Raw genomic sequence first — 17,094 nt, 5'->3', positions numbered from 1 at the left:
AAACAACTTGCGAAAAACTTTCAATCAAAGCGATGTCGAGCTCTATTAGCAGCGTGGAATCCCCTCTAGTCGGGAATGATGTCCCGAAGTTCTCGAACGTCGAAGCTATCGAAAGGGGGATGGCCTACTACCCGTACATCCAAGCTCCTTGGATGCTGATGTTCCGCGTCAAACCGGAAGAAAGGCGTGACTTGAAAGAATTTCTCCATCAGGTGGAATACCGTCACACGGAGTATCAAGATCGGCTCGTCGCATCAGAACAACCGCAACGCGAATTGCTGCTCAAACTTGAGATGCTCGAATCCTACTAAAAAGATTGGATCGGAAACAGATTTGAGAGGATAGCAGCCCTGCCGCCATGCCTTGTTGCGTACTGCAACCAGTGCCGAAAGGAAGCAGATCGGAAGCCCACACACATGGATCCTATCCTGATTGGTGACTTCATTCCAGGAAACGTCAAACTGTTTTATATTAACAGGCGTGCTAATGATGCCAAACTTGCTGAAGCCGACACCTTCTTTCGTTAGGTAACTGTCATTCTATTTTTGTTTTTCTTTTATCGTGAGACATCCAGTGATGTCCGCTCCAAACTAATCCATCGTTGACTTCGCGTATGTAGATCGAAGGCACACATCAAGAACTGAGCCGGGATCTTCAGTACTTTCATATGAAAAAGGTAGGATCGACCGCCAGCTGAGGACTTTGGAATCCGAAATTGTCATACTCAAGGCAAAAAGGAAAAGGAATATTGACTTGCTGGATGAGTCCGAACAGAAGGCCAAGGCACTGGAAACTCGCCCCGAGGATTGGGAGAAGACCGGGCTGCAACTGTTGTGGCCGATGCCAAAACGACTCAAGACGAGTGTTCGTGAGATTGCCGCGAATGGCACACTAGTTCGGAATTAACATGTTTTATTTGAGTATTTAATAAGATTTAGCCACATTGTAGCAGGCGAATTTTGAATTTTACTTTGAAAACCAGAATAATATTTTACCGCATTAAAGTAGGCAGTTTTTACTTGGTCGTTGTTTTGCTATTTTATTGTCGAAAAATGTACCAGAAGCGAGACGTCTCCCGGCTTAAAAATTAGGCTATTTGGCCCTAACGGGATACGTTTCTCCTTTGCTTTAGTTTGGATGTCGGACTGCGAAATTATTCTCTGGATTCGGCTAACCATTCCGTCCGAACTAAGGTTTGGGTGCGAAATAAATACTCTAGGTTCGGCTTATCCCAAAATTAAAAGATCGGGTGCGGAATAAATACTCTGGGTCCGGCTTATCCCTACATATGAAAGTAAGGTGCAAAGTAACAACTCTGAGTTCGGCTTATCCTGAGAAATAGTGCATAGTTACGCGAGTTGATCACCTGGCCAGGGTGTCAACGAGGAGTGAGTTCGGTATGTACCAATACTTAGAATATATGTATACACACGCGGTCTTTGAGAATTATTCTCGGGACGCAGCGAAAACTTCGCTGCGTTCTGATTGGTGGATTCGGCGGCGGTTACTTCCCACGACTCTATATAAATAGGATTGAGTGTTGGGAAAAAGAAACATTCCAACTTCCACAATTCCAAGAAAAAGAAGAATGGTGAATACTCGATCCGCATGGCTAAGACCGGCCCGGGAAAGAATAGCTGTTTCGGCGAGCGGTTCCGCTCGTGCTGAAACGTCGGATAATCCCCTGTCCCCTTCGTTGATATGACTGGTGCGGAGGGGAGTCTTATATGCCAGGAGCTCCGACGGTTCCGAGCTCACCGCTATAGGTTGGGGGCTCATCTTACGGCGAGACGTCTTAGTCTCACAGAGATCTGTCGGTTTTACCGCTTGGATGGGACTGTTTGGGTCCTAAACGAGATGATCGCCGAAGGTTTTTTCTTGGCGAAGTGGCGTATGACCCGGCTGCTTGCCGCGCGTGCGGCGTGCCAGGAAAAGGTTGCGCGCATGAAGGTGCCTGTCCTACTTGAGGCCGACTGCCAACCCCTGAAGGATACCGCACACCGGTTTATCACGGACATCTGGGCCTACCGGGCTTCCCTGGAAAGGTTGAGGCGATATGCCAATTTTTTGGAGTCGGCTGGCCCAATCTTTCGCGAAAGGCATATGGTCGAGGGCCCGTGTACCTTCCTGGAAGATTTGATGTCTAGTGATCAAGACGGACGAGAGTCTTATATGCCAAATCCATTGGAGGACGATCTGTCTGGTCCACGTCCTCCACTTCGGCTGCAGGACCATCCAGAACGGTAATGGTGGGCCGAACTCCGAAAACGGCCTAATATGTCGCGAAGGTTTTTCCCTTTTGCGTCTCTTTTCTTTTTTTTTTTTTAATCTATTAATCGGTCAAATCTCCAAAGCATGTAACGACGATTGATCAAGACTTGGTTGTATCAATTTGCTCATTCGAATTATCCGAATTAGGCAATGGAAGTTCTCCATTTGTATTTGAAATAATGCTTTTAGACGAAGTGTAATGGAAATTAATCCAAACGACTTTCAGCGAAGTCTTATGAAACAATGAAACTAGTATCGCGGAATTTGGCGTACTGCCGATCTAAGTGTATTTGAAATAAAGAAAGAAGTTTTTTCAGCCGGAAATAAAGAAAGTGTATTAATATCTTAGCTGCATTCGCTTAATCTTGAAAAGACAAGGAATTGCCTACGTACCCTGAAACGGGGATCAAGCCAACCGTAGTTCGTATTACAAAGGAAAGATGAATGGATTTCGGATTCCCGAAAACTCCTAGTTAGGGTCGTGACGACGACTTAGCAGTAATAACGCTTCAAGTGGGCTGCGTTCCACGAGTTTTTGATCCGTTCTCCGGCCATGGTTATGAGTTCGTAGACGCCCGGGCGAACTGCCCTGGATACGAGGTACGGACCCTCCCACCGAGCGCCGAGTTTACCGGCGTTAACTTCTTTGGTGTTCTCAAAAACTTCCCGTAGAACCAGATCGCCTTCGTTGAAACGCCGCTGACGAACAGTCTTGTTATAATACCGCGCCGCTGCGTCTTGGTAGTATTGAACTCGGACTAGAGCTTGATTGCGCAGTTCTTCGGCAAGATTGTTGTGGTCAATCAGCATCCTATCGTTAAGTTCGGGATTGTCGACCATCATGGTACGTCGGAGTGTTGGGACTCCTGCCTCGGCTGGGGCGAGTGCTTCAAGACCGTACACGAGGGAGAAAGGGGATTGTCTCGTACTCTGCAGCGGGGTTGTGCGATAGGACCACAATACGCCATCGAGTTGGTCTACCCATGCCCCCTTCCTTCGACCGAGTTTTTTTTTAAGTCTGTCGACGATCGATTTATTAGTGGCCTCATCTTGTCCATTTCCTTGCGGGTATCAGGGAGTCGAAGTGTTGAGGCGGATTTGCCACTTCGTCAGGAAACGTCTGGTGATCATCGAGGTGAATTGTGTGCCGTTATCGGTGACAATCTCGTATGGAAGTCTGTGACGACATATGATGTTCTTCCATATGAAATTGGTTACGTCTAAGGATTGGATCCTTGTGAAGGACTCTGCTTCGACCCATTTGGTGAAGTAATCGGTCAGCACCAGGACGTATTTCTTGGATTTTGATGCCGGCAGAGGACCTATAGCGTCCATGGCCCAGCGCATGAAAGGATATGGAGTTGTCACGGTATTCAGCAGTTCGGGCGGGACATGCCGCATTGGTCCATGGTGCTGACAGGCCATCATGGTAGGCCAATAGTGTCCATCATGGTAGGCCAATAGTGTCCATCCTTTTTGATTTCGAGGGCGAGTGCGCGTCCGCCAGAATGGTTGCAACCTTCGCCTTCGTGCACCTCCATCATGATTCGTTCAGCCTCATCCCGAGTGATGCAGGTAAGGAACACTCCTGACGCACTTCGACGAAATAATTCCCCGTCCAAGAGGATGTATCTGGCACTTCGGGCCTTTAAGCGTCCAGCTGCCCATCGGTCTGGTGGGACGACGTCTTCGGAGATATAGGGTTTGATCTCAATTTGCCAGTCGTCCGGAGGCTTTGTGACGTCCGTCAGGTCCTCTATTGGCTCGTTGACCTCCATTGGAACTGAGTCGTTGTTGATTACAGCTATCTGACTGTCGAGGTCGATGCTAGGAGCGTCGATGCATTCGATCGGGATGGTGCGCCGCAAATCAGGGTGAGAGCGGTTCGCCAAAGCTGCGAGGGCGTCGGCTGATGTGTTTTCGTTCCGTGGGACCTTCGTCAGAGAAAAAGATGTGAATTCCCCGGACAATATTTGAACCAACTGCCGATACTCTCCCATTCGCTTGTTTTTGGCGTTGAACTGTCCGCTGAATTGGCTGACTACGAGTTGGGAGTCAAAGAAGACTTGCAAATGTGTCACTCCGAGTCCTCGTGCTATCCGAAGCCCCACAAGGATGGCCTCGTACTCCGTTTCGTTATTTGACGCTTTGAAGTTGAGCTTTAATGTTTGCTCGAGAATTTCACCGGTGGGGGACCGGAGAATGAATCCCACTCCGGATCCTTCATTTGTCGACGAACCATCGACGAACATTGTCCAATGCTCTTCCTTAGGAGTGGGGTCGTCGAGGTCAGGAGATAGCTCGGTGTTGAAGTCTGCCAGGACTTGCGACTTCAAGCTTAGACGAGAGCGGTATTCGATGTCATACTCACTTAGCTTGACTGCCCATTTCGCCATGCGTCCGGATTGGAGGGGGCTATGGAGGACAGTTCGTAGTGGCTGATTGGTAAACACGACGATGGAATGTGACTGGAAATAGGGTCGGAGCTTCCGTGCGGCGATGATCACTGCGAGTGCGAGCTTCTCCAGCGTGGGGTATCGTGATTTCGCGTCGTTGAGTGCTTTACTCGTGTAGAAGATAGGTTTTTGATCCCCGCGGTCGTCTCGAATTAACACGTCACTGACAGCCGAACTGGAGACCGAGACGTAGAGGTACAATGTTTCGCTGTCTCCCGGTTTGACTAATACTGGGTGGCAAGTCAAATACTCCTTCAATTGCCGGAAGCCGATCTCCTATTCTTCGTCCCAGTGAAAATCCTTATTTCCGCGGAGGAGTTGGTAGAAAGGGAGGCATTTATCTGTTGATTGAGCGATGAAGCGATTTAGAGCTGCGATGCGGCTGGTAGGGCGTTGCACTTCTCGCTTGTTGGTCGGCGATGGCAATCCCAGTATGGCTTCGATCTGTTTAGTGTTTGCTTCTATCCCCCGTTCAGTGACGATATACCCCAAGAATTCTCCTGAAGTAACTCCGAATGTACACTTCGTTGGATTCGGTTTCATCTGAAAATGATCCAAGATGTCGAAACATTCGGCGAGATGCTCGACGTGCTGCTCTGCGATCAAAGATTTGACCAGCATATCGTCGATGTAGACTTCCATGGTTTTTCCAAGCAAACTAGCGAACATCATGTTCACTAGCCGTTGGTAGGTTGCTCCAGCGTTCTTCAGTGCGAACGGCATTACCTTATAACAATAGGTCCCCCTATCTATAATGAATGCCGTTTTTTCGCGGTCAGTCGAACTCATGGCGATCTGGTTGTAACCTGAGAAGGCATCCATGAACAAGAGCAGTTGGTTTCCGGTTGTGGCTTCGACAAGACGGTCTATGTGTGGCAAAGGAAAGCTATCCTTGGGGCATGCTTTGTTGAGATTGGTGAAATCCACGCATACTCTCCATTTACCGTTTTTTTTTTTGACCACGACTGGATTGGCCAGCCAGTTAGGGTACTGGACCTCCATTATCTGGTCAGCTTTGAGCAACCGCTCGACTTCATCCTGAACTGCTTTGGCCCGATCTTGACCCAGGCGTCGGCGTTTCTGCCTGATTGATTTGAACGTGGGATCGATGTTGAGCTTGTGGCACATAACATCGGGATTTATTCCTATCATGTCCTTCGTTGACTAGGCGAATGTGGAAGACTGAGATTGTACAAAAGCGATCAGCTTTGTCTTTATGTGCTCCTCCAGTTCGGCACCGATGCCAACAGTTCGTGAGGGGTCGGAAGGATCAATGTTCACCTATAAGATTCGACACTCCGGAGACTTGAGACGATCTCTCTCCGGCTTATAGAGACCGGTAAGATGGTCCCCGCTCTGTAATTGCTACGCGTCCTCAGTTTTCCTCTGCTTCTTCTCGATAACAGAGCAAGTTCGGGCTACCCTCTGGTCGTCATAAAGTGTGCAAATTCCTGTGGTGGTTGGGAACTTGAGGCAGAGGTGATAGGTCGATGATACGGCATGCATCGCGTATATCCACGGTACCCCCAAAATGGCGTTGTAGACCGGAGGCGCATCGATGATTGTGAACTTAGTCTTCCGGGTCAATCCGCCGGCTCAGACTTGCAGCTTTACGTCGCCCATTGACATTTTGGCGACCCATCATAGCCCGTCAATGTTCGAGACTCGGGTTTCAGTTGCTCTGGTGTGATACCCATTTTTTCTAGCATTTGCCAGCATATTACATTGACGGTACTTCCCGTGTCGACCAAAACTCGTTCGACGTCGAAATCACCCATGGAGACTTCGATGACCAAAGGATCCGAATGGGGGTGTTGGATTCCTTTGGCGTCTTCCGATGTAAATGATATGGGGTCCGAGCAGAGTGGAGGCTCGCTCGGGGCTGTCTAAAGGCTGCAAACTTGACGTGCCCTCTTCTTTAATGCGCAGACGGAGTCGGCGCAGTCCTCTGGTGGGCCAAGTATCATGGTTATTCATCCGCGGGGAGGAGAATTGGCCCGCTCGGGATTTTGCCCTCTCTGCCGCTTGGGTGGGCCAGGCAGTTCGTCCGCCAACACTTGGTTGGCCGGCTGTTGAACTCCGTTGGCCGGACCGTTGTAGCCTCGTCCTCCTCCTGCGCCACGGCCACCGTTAGATCGTCCACCACGCCATCCCCCTCGGGGACCTCTACCTCCACGGATGCTTTTTGGCTGAAAGGTGGCTTCAATTTCGCCGGAAAGATACTTTCCGTACAGGAAATTCTTCAGATGGACGCATTCGTGTGTGGAGTGGCCGGCGATCATGTGGAAATCGCAGTACAACTCCTTTGGGTCGGATGGCTGTTTTTTTTGGTCCTCCACTTCGGAAACCGTGTGAACGACACCATTTTTTTGGTCTTGAGGGTCTTGATGCTTGCGAGGTTTGTGGTGCTCGTCCCAGCTTTTAGCCTTAGGGGGATGTGACGGTTGCTCGATTGTCTTTGCGGCTAACTGGGTGTCTTCATCTTCGTTGAGCGCGAATCTGGAGGCTCGATGTAGCGCGTCATCGAGGTCCTTGGGCTCCCGTATGTTAAGATCCTTTCGTAATGGCGATCCAGAAATCAACCCCTTTCTGAAGGCTGCCATTGCGGCATCCTCTGGGACAGTGACGCGCGTTAGCTTTTCCTTGAATCTGCTCAGAAAACTGCTGATGGATTCGCCGGGTTCCTGGGCCATCTCCCAGAGGTCTGAGCTTGTCACGCCTCGTTCAATGAGGATTCGATAATGCTTAAGAAAAGCCGTAGACAACTGGTCGAAGTTATCGATCGAATTCGGTTCGAGCCTTGTGAACCACACCAAGGCAGGACTGGAGAGGCTATCGACGAATTGCTGGCAACACCCAACATCCATGTGTTCATCGGTGAATCGTGCCTTTGTCATGGTTGCCATGAAGGACGTCATGAACTGGACGGGGCCTTTGTCACCCAGGTAGGTTGGAAGTTTCAGCTTGACGTTTGGTATGGCGGCCCGCAAGATCCGTTGAGTAAAAGGGGATTGCCGAGTCACTTCGACAATCCTGTCGATCTCTGGAGCTGTGATGATAGCCCGATGAAGAAGCAAGTTCATGCCGCTGATCTGCGTCTTGATTTCTTCGATTTCGAGGCAAGGTCCCGCGTTTGTGAAGCGGGCGACCGGGGCGGCCGAACTCTCGTGCACACGTGAGTTTGGGTTTGTTGGTCGAATACTCGACGTTGTCTGAGGGGGAGGATTCCTCCGCTCGTACTGTACGTCCGAAAAATCGAGACGACGGGTGAGACCGCCTATACCGAGTACGGGTGACTGTCCAGCAGAGATTTGTGATGGGGTTGTCTGAGTCACGACAGCATCGACTCTGCGGTTGGTGTCGGAGATCATCTGGTAAATCTCTTTCGTCATGGTGCCAAACAAGATCTTGAAATCTTCCATGGAGACGACCTGCGGATTCTGGACAGCTGTCGTGGCGCGAACAAGGGGGTTCCCGTTTTGTGTGCGGAGCCGCTGCTTCGTGGCGCCTGCATCCTCCTCATCCGGGGGTTGTTCATCGGAGAGCTCCGTGTCGAGATTGACTGGCTCTTCGCGAGTTTGTCCACCTTCCTGGCTGGTCTCCCCTTCAGGTCTGACCTCAACTGGGAGTTCCTTGCGGGCATCGGTCAGGTTCGTCGACTCGTTGACGGGGCGGCGAACGTACTCGGCGGTAGCCGGCCTTGTTGATACACCGCTCTGTGTTGCAGCGTTGTCTTGAGCAGATGCGATGTCTGTGACATCGGGCGTGCTGGAGGTGGTACGGTTCGCTCCGGTGACTTCGGTGATGAGTGAAGACATTATCGTAGGCTTTTCAAAGAACTTTTTCGGATGAGATTTTCTTAGAGAGTAACTTTTAGAGACGATTTGCGTTCCCCACAGACGGCGCCAATTGTAGAAACTAGGTTTCCACAATGAATTTGTTTATGGGAGAAAACAAATTCAGTAAAGTAATCTCCCTAGAAAACCGATCTAAGCTTTGAAATTAGAAGAAAGGGAATTGATCTCGAAGAATTAGGGTTTAGATTGCTAAGAACAAGAAGAGAACTGAATAATTGTATTCAATCATGGATGCTTTACCATGGAGAAGTCTCTCCCTATTTATACATATTCATAGATCGCATAATATATTAACTTTTCTTATGAGACGAACTGAAATAAGGAAAGTTGCTTTATCTCTTGAGTCGGCCGCCGGGCGAAGTGGAAGTCGGTTCTTCTCCTTCGAGGCTGGGCTTCCTCCGTCCGAATTGGGCTTAAATGACCTAATTGAGTTCTTAACCGGATTCCCGATTAAATAACCAAATTGTCTTTCTGGTTTAGTTCGGTATGTCGGGGATGCTAAATCCCGCACCAACACATATTATAGCCGAAAAATAAAAGGAAAAAGTAGGTGAGGCATGGATTGGAGGTGGTTAATGTAGTTGGCTGTGGAGAGATACTGGTTAGCCATTAAATATATCTCAGCCATCTCTCATGATCATTCTCGCAACGTGCGGCAGCTAATAAGTTCGGCGATTGAAAGTGTACTTCATGTTCATAGTCGGTTTAAGAACAAGTTTCAATATACCAAAAATGATTTTTTTTTCTTTTAATGTTTTCTTTTCATTTCACATATATGTGGTATTTTATTATGTTAAGTTACATACCTATAAATGTATCATGACAATAATTGTAATACTATACGACGTTATTTGCATATACATATTTTGATGTTAATATGATAGAATTAGCTACAAACAATTAATGTACTACATAACAATTCCAATGTAATTTATCATTTTTTGATATCATATAAGAAACCATATATGTATATGTTGGACCATCTTTTTCCTCAATTGTTGGTTACATTTTGCTGTCATAATTTATTTTCGTAGTGACCATACATAAGGTTTCGTAACCTACACGTGTTTTGTGCAGAGTGTGAAGTGAATGCGAGCCCATTAATCTTGTTGCAATTTTTCTAAAGGTTGAAACTGTTAGGTCAATGATAATGATTTATATCGTAATAATAGCTACGATAAAGGGAGATATCTGGAGAGTTCCTCATTCTTGTTAATGCATTGTCTTATCTTTTCTAATCCTTAAGTTGTAAATGGTCACTTGGCTAGTTTTTAAGTTGTAAGCATGGAGGTTCGAACCCAATCAGATTGGAAATAACATGGAGCATTTAAGACCATGATGCCACTGTCGGTGTTAGATCATGCAGTGTTTTACAGTATCGAGGGGGGTCATCGGTTATAGTATAATTGCTTCTTTCTTTTTACAATATGAGTTAATGCTTTATTAATTATTGGTCTCGCTAAAAAAAAATTCATTCGTAGTAAAGTGTTTTTATTTCAAATTATATATAGTGGCATAAGATATGAGTGAATGTTTAAAGTATGTTAAATTATGTAAAGTCTACATCATACTATTTTTTTTTCCAAATGTTAGTAATTGTTTTATGTTGAAATAAATACTTATTAAGTACTGTTTACACTTTTTTTTTTGGTTTCACTACAGAAAATTAAAAATATGAAAAAGACTAACAACAAGATACTAATCAAACGAAGTAGTGATATCACCATATATCAATATCATTTATTATTCATGACCGACATAAATGGGTTATAGTTTCGTCATGTTGCTTTACTTGTTCATTCAAAATCGATCGTGTACAAGTTTTTCTGAATCCAAATTTTGTGTTATTCTAAGGATAACTCGATCGTTGGAGTTGAGCCTTGATTTTTGTTCTTTGAAATCATAGTTAATTACGAGTCTAATAAGTTAGGGAATTTTTAAGTCAAAAAAAATAATTAGCAAAACTCAATATTTCAACGATCGATGTTTTTCCCTACAACAACATTTAAAAACTTAATTTTGGTATTCAGTGAAATATTATACTTAAACACCTCAAAATGAAGTTAACCTATGAAACTTCACTTATTAAGTTTCGTTTGTATCTGAAATAAGTATGTGTTTACAACTGATGGCTATTTCTTTATGATTATTTCTCTAACTATCGCAAATTAGCGATACATTTAATATATACATTGAATGAATCTCTTATTATATGGGCCTAGAAAAACAAAATCCAGTGATATGGCATATAATACGAAGTTTCATCGTCGTCCCTCATCGATCTATAAAGAAATGGTTTTGGTGACATTGCTTTTAAGCCTCAAATTACGCTGTTAGTATTTGACGATGTATCACTGATTGGGGGTTTTTTTGTTTCAAGTTGAATTTTTTTAACATCTTCTTAAATACCACAAATTAGTTGATGAAGTTGAACGCCAACCATCGTAGAACGACGTATACTTTAATAGCCCTCACAACCTAAGTAGAATATATTCTATACTTTAAAAACTAAAACTTATAGCTAGAGCCTAGAATTAATTGAGAAATGTCAAAAAAATCCGAAAGCTTTATTCTTCTTTTGCAAATCTATGATTTATTTGTTTCTCTCATAAATATATAAATTCACATTGGATAGTATATATAGAATAATCTCTATTTGTCACTACTTCGAGGCAAATATTACATTAGCAAAAATATAATAAAAAATAGTAATAATTTTGATAAAAATACTTAATTAGAGTAGGTGAAAAAGGCAAGAACTTTTGGCATGCTTCACGTTATTTCTAGTATTTTGCTGTCTATGACCATTTCTTTTTTCTTTTTGTTAAAAAATTACAAATTATATTTAGGTATTTATGTTGGGAAAGCCGCGGGAAAGAAGAAAGAAAAGGTGGTGAGACTTGAGAGAGAATATGAAAAAAAAAGAGAGATTTGGTTTTTGTTTTCAAACGACGACTTCTTCTCCTCTCTCCTCCTCTTATATTACATTTTCATCTCTCCTTTTTTTTTCTTTCCCAGATCATCATCACCTTCTTCTCTCTTTCATTAGTTTTTTTTTTGCATTTCCTCGTATCAGATTCGAATTCCTCTGTTCCTGATAACACAAGATCCTCTGTTCTAATATCTAACGATGGCAACGGTAAGAAGAAAACCCATCTCCTTTTAAAGAAAGACAATTTCACATCTTAATTCTGATTCATCTTTTTTATTCGGTTGATACGTTTTTAAAGTTGTCTCCTCCTTTCATACAAACCTTTTATCTTGAAAAAAGTCTTGAAATTTGTGCCAAGAACCATTGCCAAAAGTTTCAGAAATCTGCATTTTTTTTTTATGATGAACGATTCTGTTTCTGCATGGTTTTGTAGGGTAATAGAGGGAGACAATTGCCAAAATTCGGGGAATGGGACGCGACCAATCCAGCATCAGCACAAGGATTCACTGTCATTTTCAACAATGCTCGTGATGACAAGAAGACCAAGAAAACCGCTGTCGCAGGACCCGAGAGTATTGTTACACCTCCTGTAAACCAAGAACCTCCAAAAACCAACACCCATCATCAGAAGCACCGTAACAACCATCATCAGAACCGTAAATCCGAGACCCCGCGATCAAAGGTACTTTTTTTTTTTCCGATATAGAATCGTGTTCATTGCATAATTCTCTCTGCTTATAACTTTGTTTCTTTTCTTCCCTCTATGGTTGTGCAGAAGAAATGGCTTTGTTTCCGTTAACTCTGGTACTAGCTCTGTTCTGAGGAACCTGATTAGCAAGAAGAATCGTGGAACCGAGTGATCTTCAACAAATTACAGCCGATCAAAACCTGTGTGATCGTCTAAGATGTTGTAGGAAACTTCTCTTCTTCTTCTTGCTCGTTGAGTTTCTTTTTTTTTTTCCGCTTGTTTTGGCCATATTTGGGTATATGAATATACATTATTCTTGCTACATCTTCTTAGTTAGGCTAATTGCAGCTAAATCTGGAGCAACTCTGTTCCAGGGTTTAGCTCCCATCACATACAATATGAACCAACCATGGTGAAATATAGGAATTAGGTTTCAAGCAAGTAAACAACCAATGAAAGAAACAGGCAGGCTCCATTTAACCTCAAGAGTCAAAGGGTAGTTACAGATTACAAAAGTTTCCTTGGTGAAAATTTGTCAAACGCACTGAGGATAGGCTTGCCACATGGAGATATTGTTTGGATAGTACAGTGTAACCTAATCGTTTAGTTAAGAAATTTCAAACCCATGAAAGAGACACAAGGTATCAATAATGAAAGTTTCTAAATGTTTGGTTGTCAATTCCAACCGTCACTTTCATTACCATTTGCACCGACCTGAGGAGGTTCTACAATGGCCTGGGAGCTTTCGGTCGAGTAAGGCGGCTGGACGGAATGGTCGAATCTACAAGCTGGTCCGAATTTGCAGATGCCGTACCGACTGTAATGTGTGCAGATGCTTTGATCCTAGATTTCAGTTGAGCAATCAGTCAAAATCCGAGGGACTTTAATACCAAACATTCCAAATAGGGTCACTTCTAGATTGATTCACTATGCAATTTAGGGCTATTACAAGAGTCAAAGAGTTCATCAAACATTCAAGAACTACGAGCACTAATTAAAGAAAGACTATCAATAAAAAGCTAGCAACTTTCTAATACTAGCATACAAGAACAGACAACGGAAGGGGTGGGGGAGAAACGAACTTACAGGTCTAAGGGGTAAACCCTTGTCATTGAGAGCATAAGGAGGCAGCTTTGGCAACCGATTCTTAGGATGGTGGTATCTGCAATTGAATTTGAACTTGCAGTCCCCAGTTTTCATATAGTAACTGCACTCAGGTTGGTCTGGACGTTCCGGAAATTCTTCAGGTGGCATTTGGTATCGGTATTGTGACAACATACTTGTTTCAGCAGAGGTATTGTTCATAAGGTATGTGGTGGATGGGGTAAACACACCCCTTTCAGATGAATATACAGAAGCCTAGGCAAATAAGAAAACCAAGATAAAGTCATCATTGATAATTCAGATAGAAATAGATGTCATTAAGATCGAATGCTAGTGTACTACTAACCTGATAGCCATTCCATTCCGGAGTTTGAGAAGGAACTCCATGAGTTTGTGACAGCATGACTGGAATAAAAGGAGTTGAACCATTCGGATGCCTTGGTGAAGACCAAGAAGTTGAACTTGCTTGGAATGTGGACTTTGGAGAAAATGATCCAATGGATACATTATTATTACCACGAAACGATGGGGAGTCGGTTCCTCCGATGGTTGTAGGATCAGGATGATTAAACTTACACTCAGCTCCATATTTGCATGAGCCATTGCGCATGTAGTAAGGGCACTCCACTTCTCCCTACCGATGGTTAACCACCATTATATAGCTTTGAAAAGACTAAAAGACTAGCAACAGAATGAAAAGAAAATGGCAATACCGGTCTAATAGGAAGGCCGAGGAAGTTAAGCTCGGGTGCGGAGGCCAGACAAGAATTTGTTTTGGAATGGTTGAATCTACAAGTTTCTCCATATTTGCAACCTCCAGTCCGAAAGTAATACTGTAAACCTCATGCAAGGAATTGGAGCACATGAACCGGATATGAGTAACTTACATTTGAAAAAACAAAGAAAAAGGGAGACTTGAAAATGCAGATCAAGATGATAGAATGAAACTTAAGAAAACAAACGTCTGATACATGACGAGAGCATGTAAGAGAAGTAAAATTAACCTTGCAATCTATTTGTCTCAGATTATCACCATCCTCTTCCTTTTCTCTTACCTTATTATCCCTAGCAATCTTCGATACAATCTTCAATCCCATTAGAAAAACGAAAATAAAAGATCTTAGCTTTTTTTTATCATTTAACACTAAATCATTCTTCTGATCCCTCAATGTTTTTGAAGCACACAAACCCTTAAAACCAGAAGCAACATAGATTGGTTCCATCAGAAGCAAACACAAAAATAAAGCTTTCTCCTTTGGACTAGCAACGAAGCACTAATTTTATATTATCTTTACTCACAAATGATATACGCATGTGCCACTGATTAAAAAGGATGTATCTTTATAAACAAATCTCTAAGATCAATTAAAAAAACGCAATTAAGAAGCAAAATCCATGTCAGAAGCAAACGTGCAAGAAGCAGGGTAAAAATTTGAAAGTTTTTTACTTTGGTTTTTGTCGAAAGAGGATGATTGAATTTGCAAGTGGATCCGAATTTACAGCTCCCTGTCCTCATATAAAAAGAGCAATCCTCTGCTTCTGGCCTCACTGGATACACAGCTTCGCTCTCCTCACTCTCGTTCTCGCTCCAACCATAACCATTTTCTTCTTCTTCATCTTCTTCCTGGGTGATGTCTACAGCATTCGAATCTAAACCTCCACTACCCTCACAGACGCGCATCGTCGTCTCACTCTGCTCTTTCGTAACTTCATCCAAACCCACATTCTTAAACTGGTCAGTCAAGTCCTCCTCCGCTTCGTGATTGATGGCATCAGAAAGGGATCGATCAGCAGATAAGTCACCAGAGTAAGATCCAGAAACAGGTTTTGCCTCAAACCCATCTGCAATTTTTTCGGAATTGGCCATCTTTTTTTTTTTTTTTCACAAATCAGTAAATCACATTACAAATATATAAAAAAAACCCTAATTTCAAGGAGGGATTTTAAGAAGAAGGAGATCAAAGGGTTGAATAAAGTTGTTTCCTTTTTTTATTTATTTTATTTATGGTTGCTTTTTAAGTTTTTTTTGTCGTCTACAAAACGTCACGAATGAGAATCCCAAAGAAACCGTTGCTTTTTAATATGTTGACAAGTTCCTTCCCCATATAGTTTGTGTACATGCACAATTTTTATGCGTTTCTCTTAACTTTTGCAATTAAGTTCCATATTTTAAAGTTTATGATCTCATATGCGCCTCAACTTTCTGATTGAACAAGCAGCCCCCTTTTAATATTTGTCAAAAGTTTACAATAGGATTGATTGTTAGACCATCATTAGTGGAGTAACCCACTATAGTTACTCTCACATTAATTAATTATATAAATAATCATAAATTAAGTAAAGCAACCCTAAAAGAACTTAAGCAAAATCAACCTATTATTAGAGAACCCCAAAAAAGTTACTCAAGGCATATTTTACCTTATTAGTGTTTTACACTTGTTTAATTGGTTAAAATTTGGACCTATACACACTGATTCCTTTGAGTGTAGTTGTTGTTTGGTCAAGCCAAAGTGTAGCTTGATTCTGCCACATTGGCCGGTGATGTTGAGTGAATGTAGACAAACTCTAGGGATTTCCCGGATGGCAATGAGTGCATCCAAGAGGGTAGACCGAACGAATTGCATGATCTCGAGAGCCCCCAGATTGGTCCATATAGATTCTTGATCGAAAGGTTGAGACTTTTCAGAGGTCTAGAAGATTTGTTAATCACAGTTGTTGAGTATCTGTAGTAAGTCCTTCCCTTTGAGACACATGAACCAGTTACCTTCTGAACTATAGCCACTGGACCAGAAGCTGTACAACAAGTAAACAACAGAGTCAAGCCTCTGTTTAAATAGTAACTGGTCTTCGGACCACAGGAGCAGGAACCGCTGCAGGGACACAACCAAAAATCAATTAAGCAAGCTACTTTTGAGGTCCAAACTTCATCTCAAGGACATTGCAATTTCAGACACAAACCTGGAAGAAACTGGTTATAACCGGAATGACCACTGTTGAGACGACGACAAAGAAAATAAAAGACTAGTAGTGTGTAACATTCTTGTCTCCCTTGCTTACTTTTCTCGTAGAGGACGACGACAAAGTAAATAAAAGACCAGCAGTTTTTATCAAAGAGAAATATAATTTCATAAACTTTGCAGATCAAAGTGAAAACAACAATGCTGGCTAAATACCTCATTAGCAAGCCTTTCACCCATTTTATCAACACCATCAAATGTCAACGTTGCACTATTACTCTCGCTACCTGCTTCATCAGTTTCATCAAAATCAAAACAACATTCTTTGGAGTTTGAAGTGAAACAAACCAGAGCAAAAGCAAATGACAGCAACCAAACTGTTTTAACCCGACATTTACATCAAAAGAGCAACCAAATATCTAATTAGGGCTGTTGTTTTAAGTTGTCCTTATCAACTGTTGGTTGCTCAGCAACCTCTTGATTCCCAAATCAAAAGCTACTTCACAACATACACATTCACATAAATCATTGACACCCAACCCAAGTACTTTTTTTAATGTAATTATGAGAGGCGACGACATTGAATCTAATTAAGTCTATACGCCCCTGTTTTGATGTTAGACTTAATTATGAGAGGCGACGACATACAAATAGAATCGGAGAGAAAGATACCCAACATACCTTCGTTTTCTAGAGATGAAGCCGCCAGAGGCTAATACGGAGGAGGTTTAACGGGGGAACATGATGGTTATATTGATCGAGCATCCAAATCGAGTAGATTATGATCGATACACCGATGAAAGCTTGGAGAAAATTCAGGATCTTGAGA

The 17,094-nt window shown here is 43.1% G+C and overlaps 3 protein-coding genes and 1 long non-coding RNA gene across 6 annotated transcripts; 1 reads left to right on the top strand and 3 right to left on the bottom strand.

Annotated features, from left to right (window-relative positions):
• Window positions 1–3,695: 3,695 nt before the first annotated feature.
• Window positions 3,696–4,667, bottom strand: LOC147942642 (uncharacterized). The gene has a single exon (XM_087456148.1). The coding sequence runs from the start codon at window positions 4,665–4,667 to the stop codon at window positions 3,696–3,698; it is 972 nt and encodes a 323-aa protein (XP_087312274.1).
• A 6,758-nt stretch (window positions 4,668–11,425) lies between these two features.
• LOC104791061 (uncharacterized) lies at window positions 11,426–12,526 on the top strand. The gene is made up of 3 exons (XM_010516861.2): window positions 11,426–11,723; window positions 11,950–12,198; window positions 12,292–12,526. Exons 1-3 carry the CDS (start codon window positions 11,715–11,717, stop codon window positions 12,313–12,315), a joined length of 282 nt encoding a protein of 93 aa, XP_010515163.1. The 5' UTR covers window positions 11,426–11,714; the 3' UTR covers window positions 12,316–12,526.
• A 131-nt stretch (window positions 12,527–12,657) lies between these two features.
• On the bottom strand, window positions 12,658–15,385 carry LOC104791060 (zinc finger CCCH domain-containing protein 43). 3 transcript variants are annotated; one of them, XM_010516859.3, is made up of 6 exons: window positions 14,756–15,385; window positions 14,313–14,393; window positions 14,022–14,141; window positions 13,655–13,942; window positions 13,291–13,563; window positions 12,658–13,047 (listed from the first exon to the last, which is right to left on the bottom strand). In XM_010516859.3, the coding sequence occupies exons 1-6, from the start codon at window positions 15,173–15,175 to the stop codon at window positions 12,880–12,882; spliced, it is 1,350 nt and encodes a 449-aa protein (XP_010515161.1). In that variant the 5' UTR covers window positions 15,176–15,385; the 3' UTR covers window positions 12,658–12,879. The 3 variants fall into 3 exon arrangements, with proteins under 3 accessions (XP_010515161.1, XP_010515162.1, XP_087309218.1); XM_010516860.3 differs by having other exon boundaries at window positions 14,313–14,381; window positions 14,756–15,318; XM_087453092.1 differs by lacking the exon at window positions 14,313–14,393 and having other exon boundaries at window positions 14,756–15,355.
• A 281-nt stretch (window positions 15,386–15,666) lies between these two features.
• On the bottom strand, window positions 15,667–17,080 carry LOC147942641 (uncharacterized). The gene is made up of 4 exons (XR_015559080.1): window positions 16,947–17,080; window positions 16,482–16,552; window positions 16,267–16,364; window positions 15,667–16,178 (listed from the first exon to the last, which is right to left on the bottom strand). It is a non-coding gene; the product is annotated as an uncharacterized LOC147942641 (long non-coding RNA).
• Window positions 17,081–17,094: the final 14 nt, after the last annotated feature.

The sequence above is a fragment of the Camelina sativa genome, chromosome 6 (genome assembly GCF_030686135.1).
Source record: "Camelina sativa cultivar CO46 ecotype springtype chromosome 6, ASM3068613v1".
NCBI lineage: Eukaryota > Viridiplantae > Streptophyta > Magnoliopsida > Brassicales > Brassicaceae > Camelina > Camelina sativa.
Note: the sequence above shows the minus strand (reverse complement) of the source record. Positions and strands in the feature narration are given on the sequence as shown.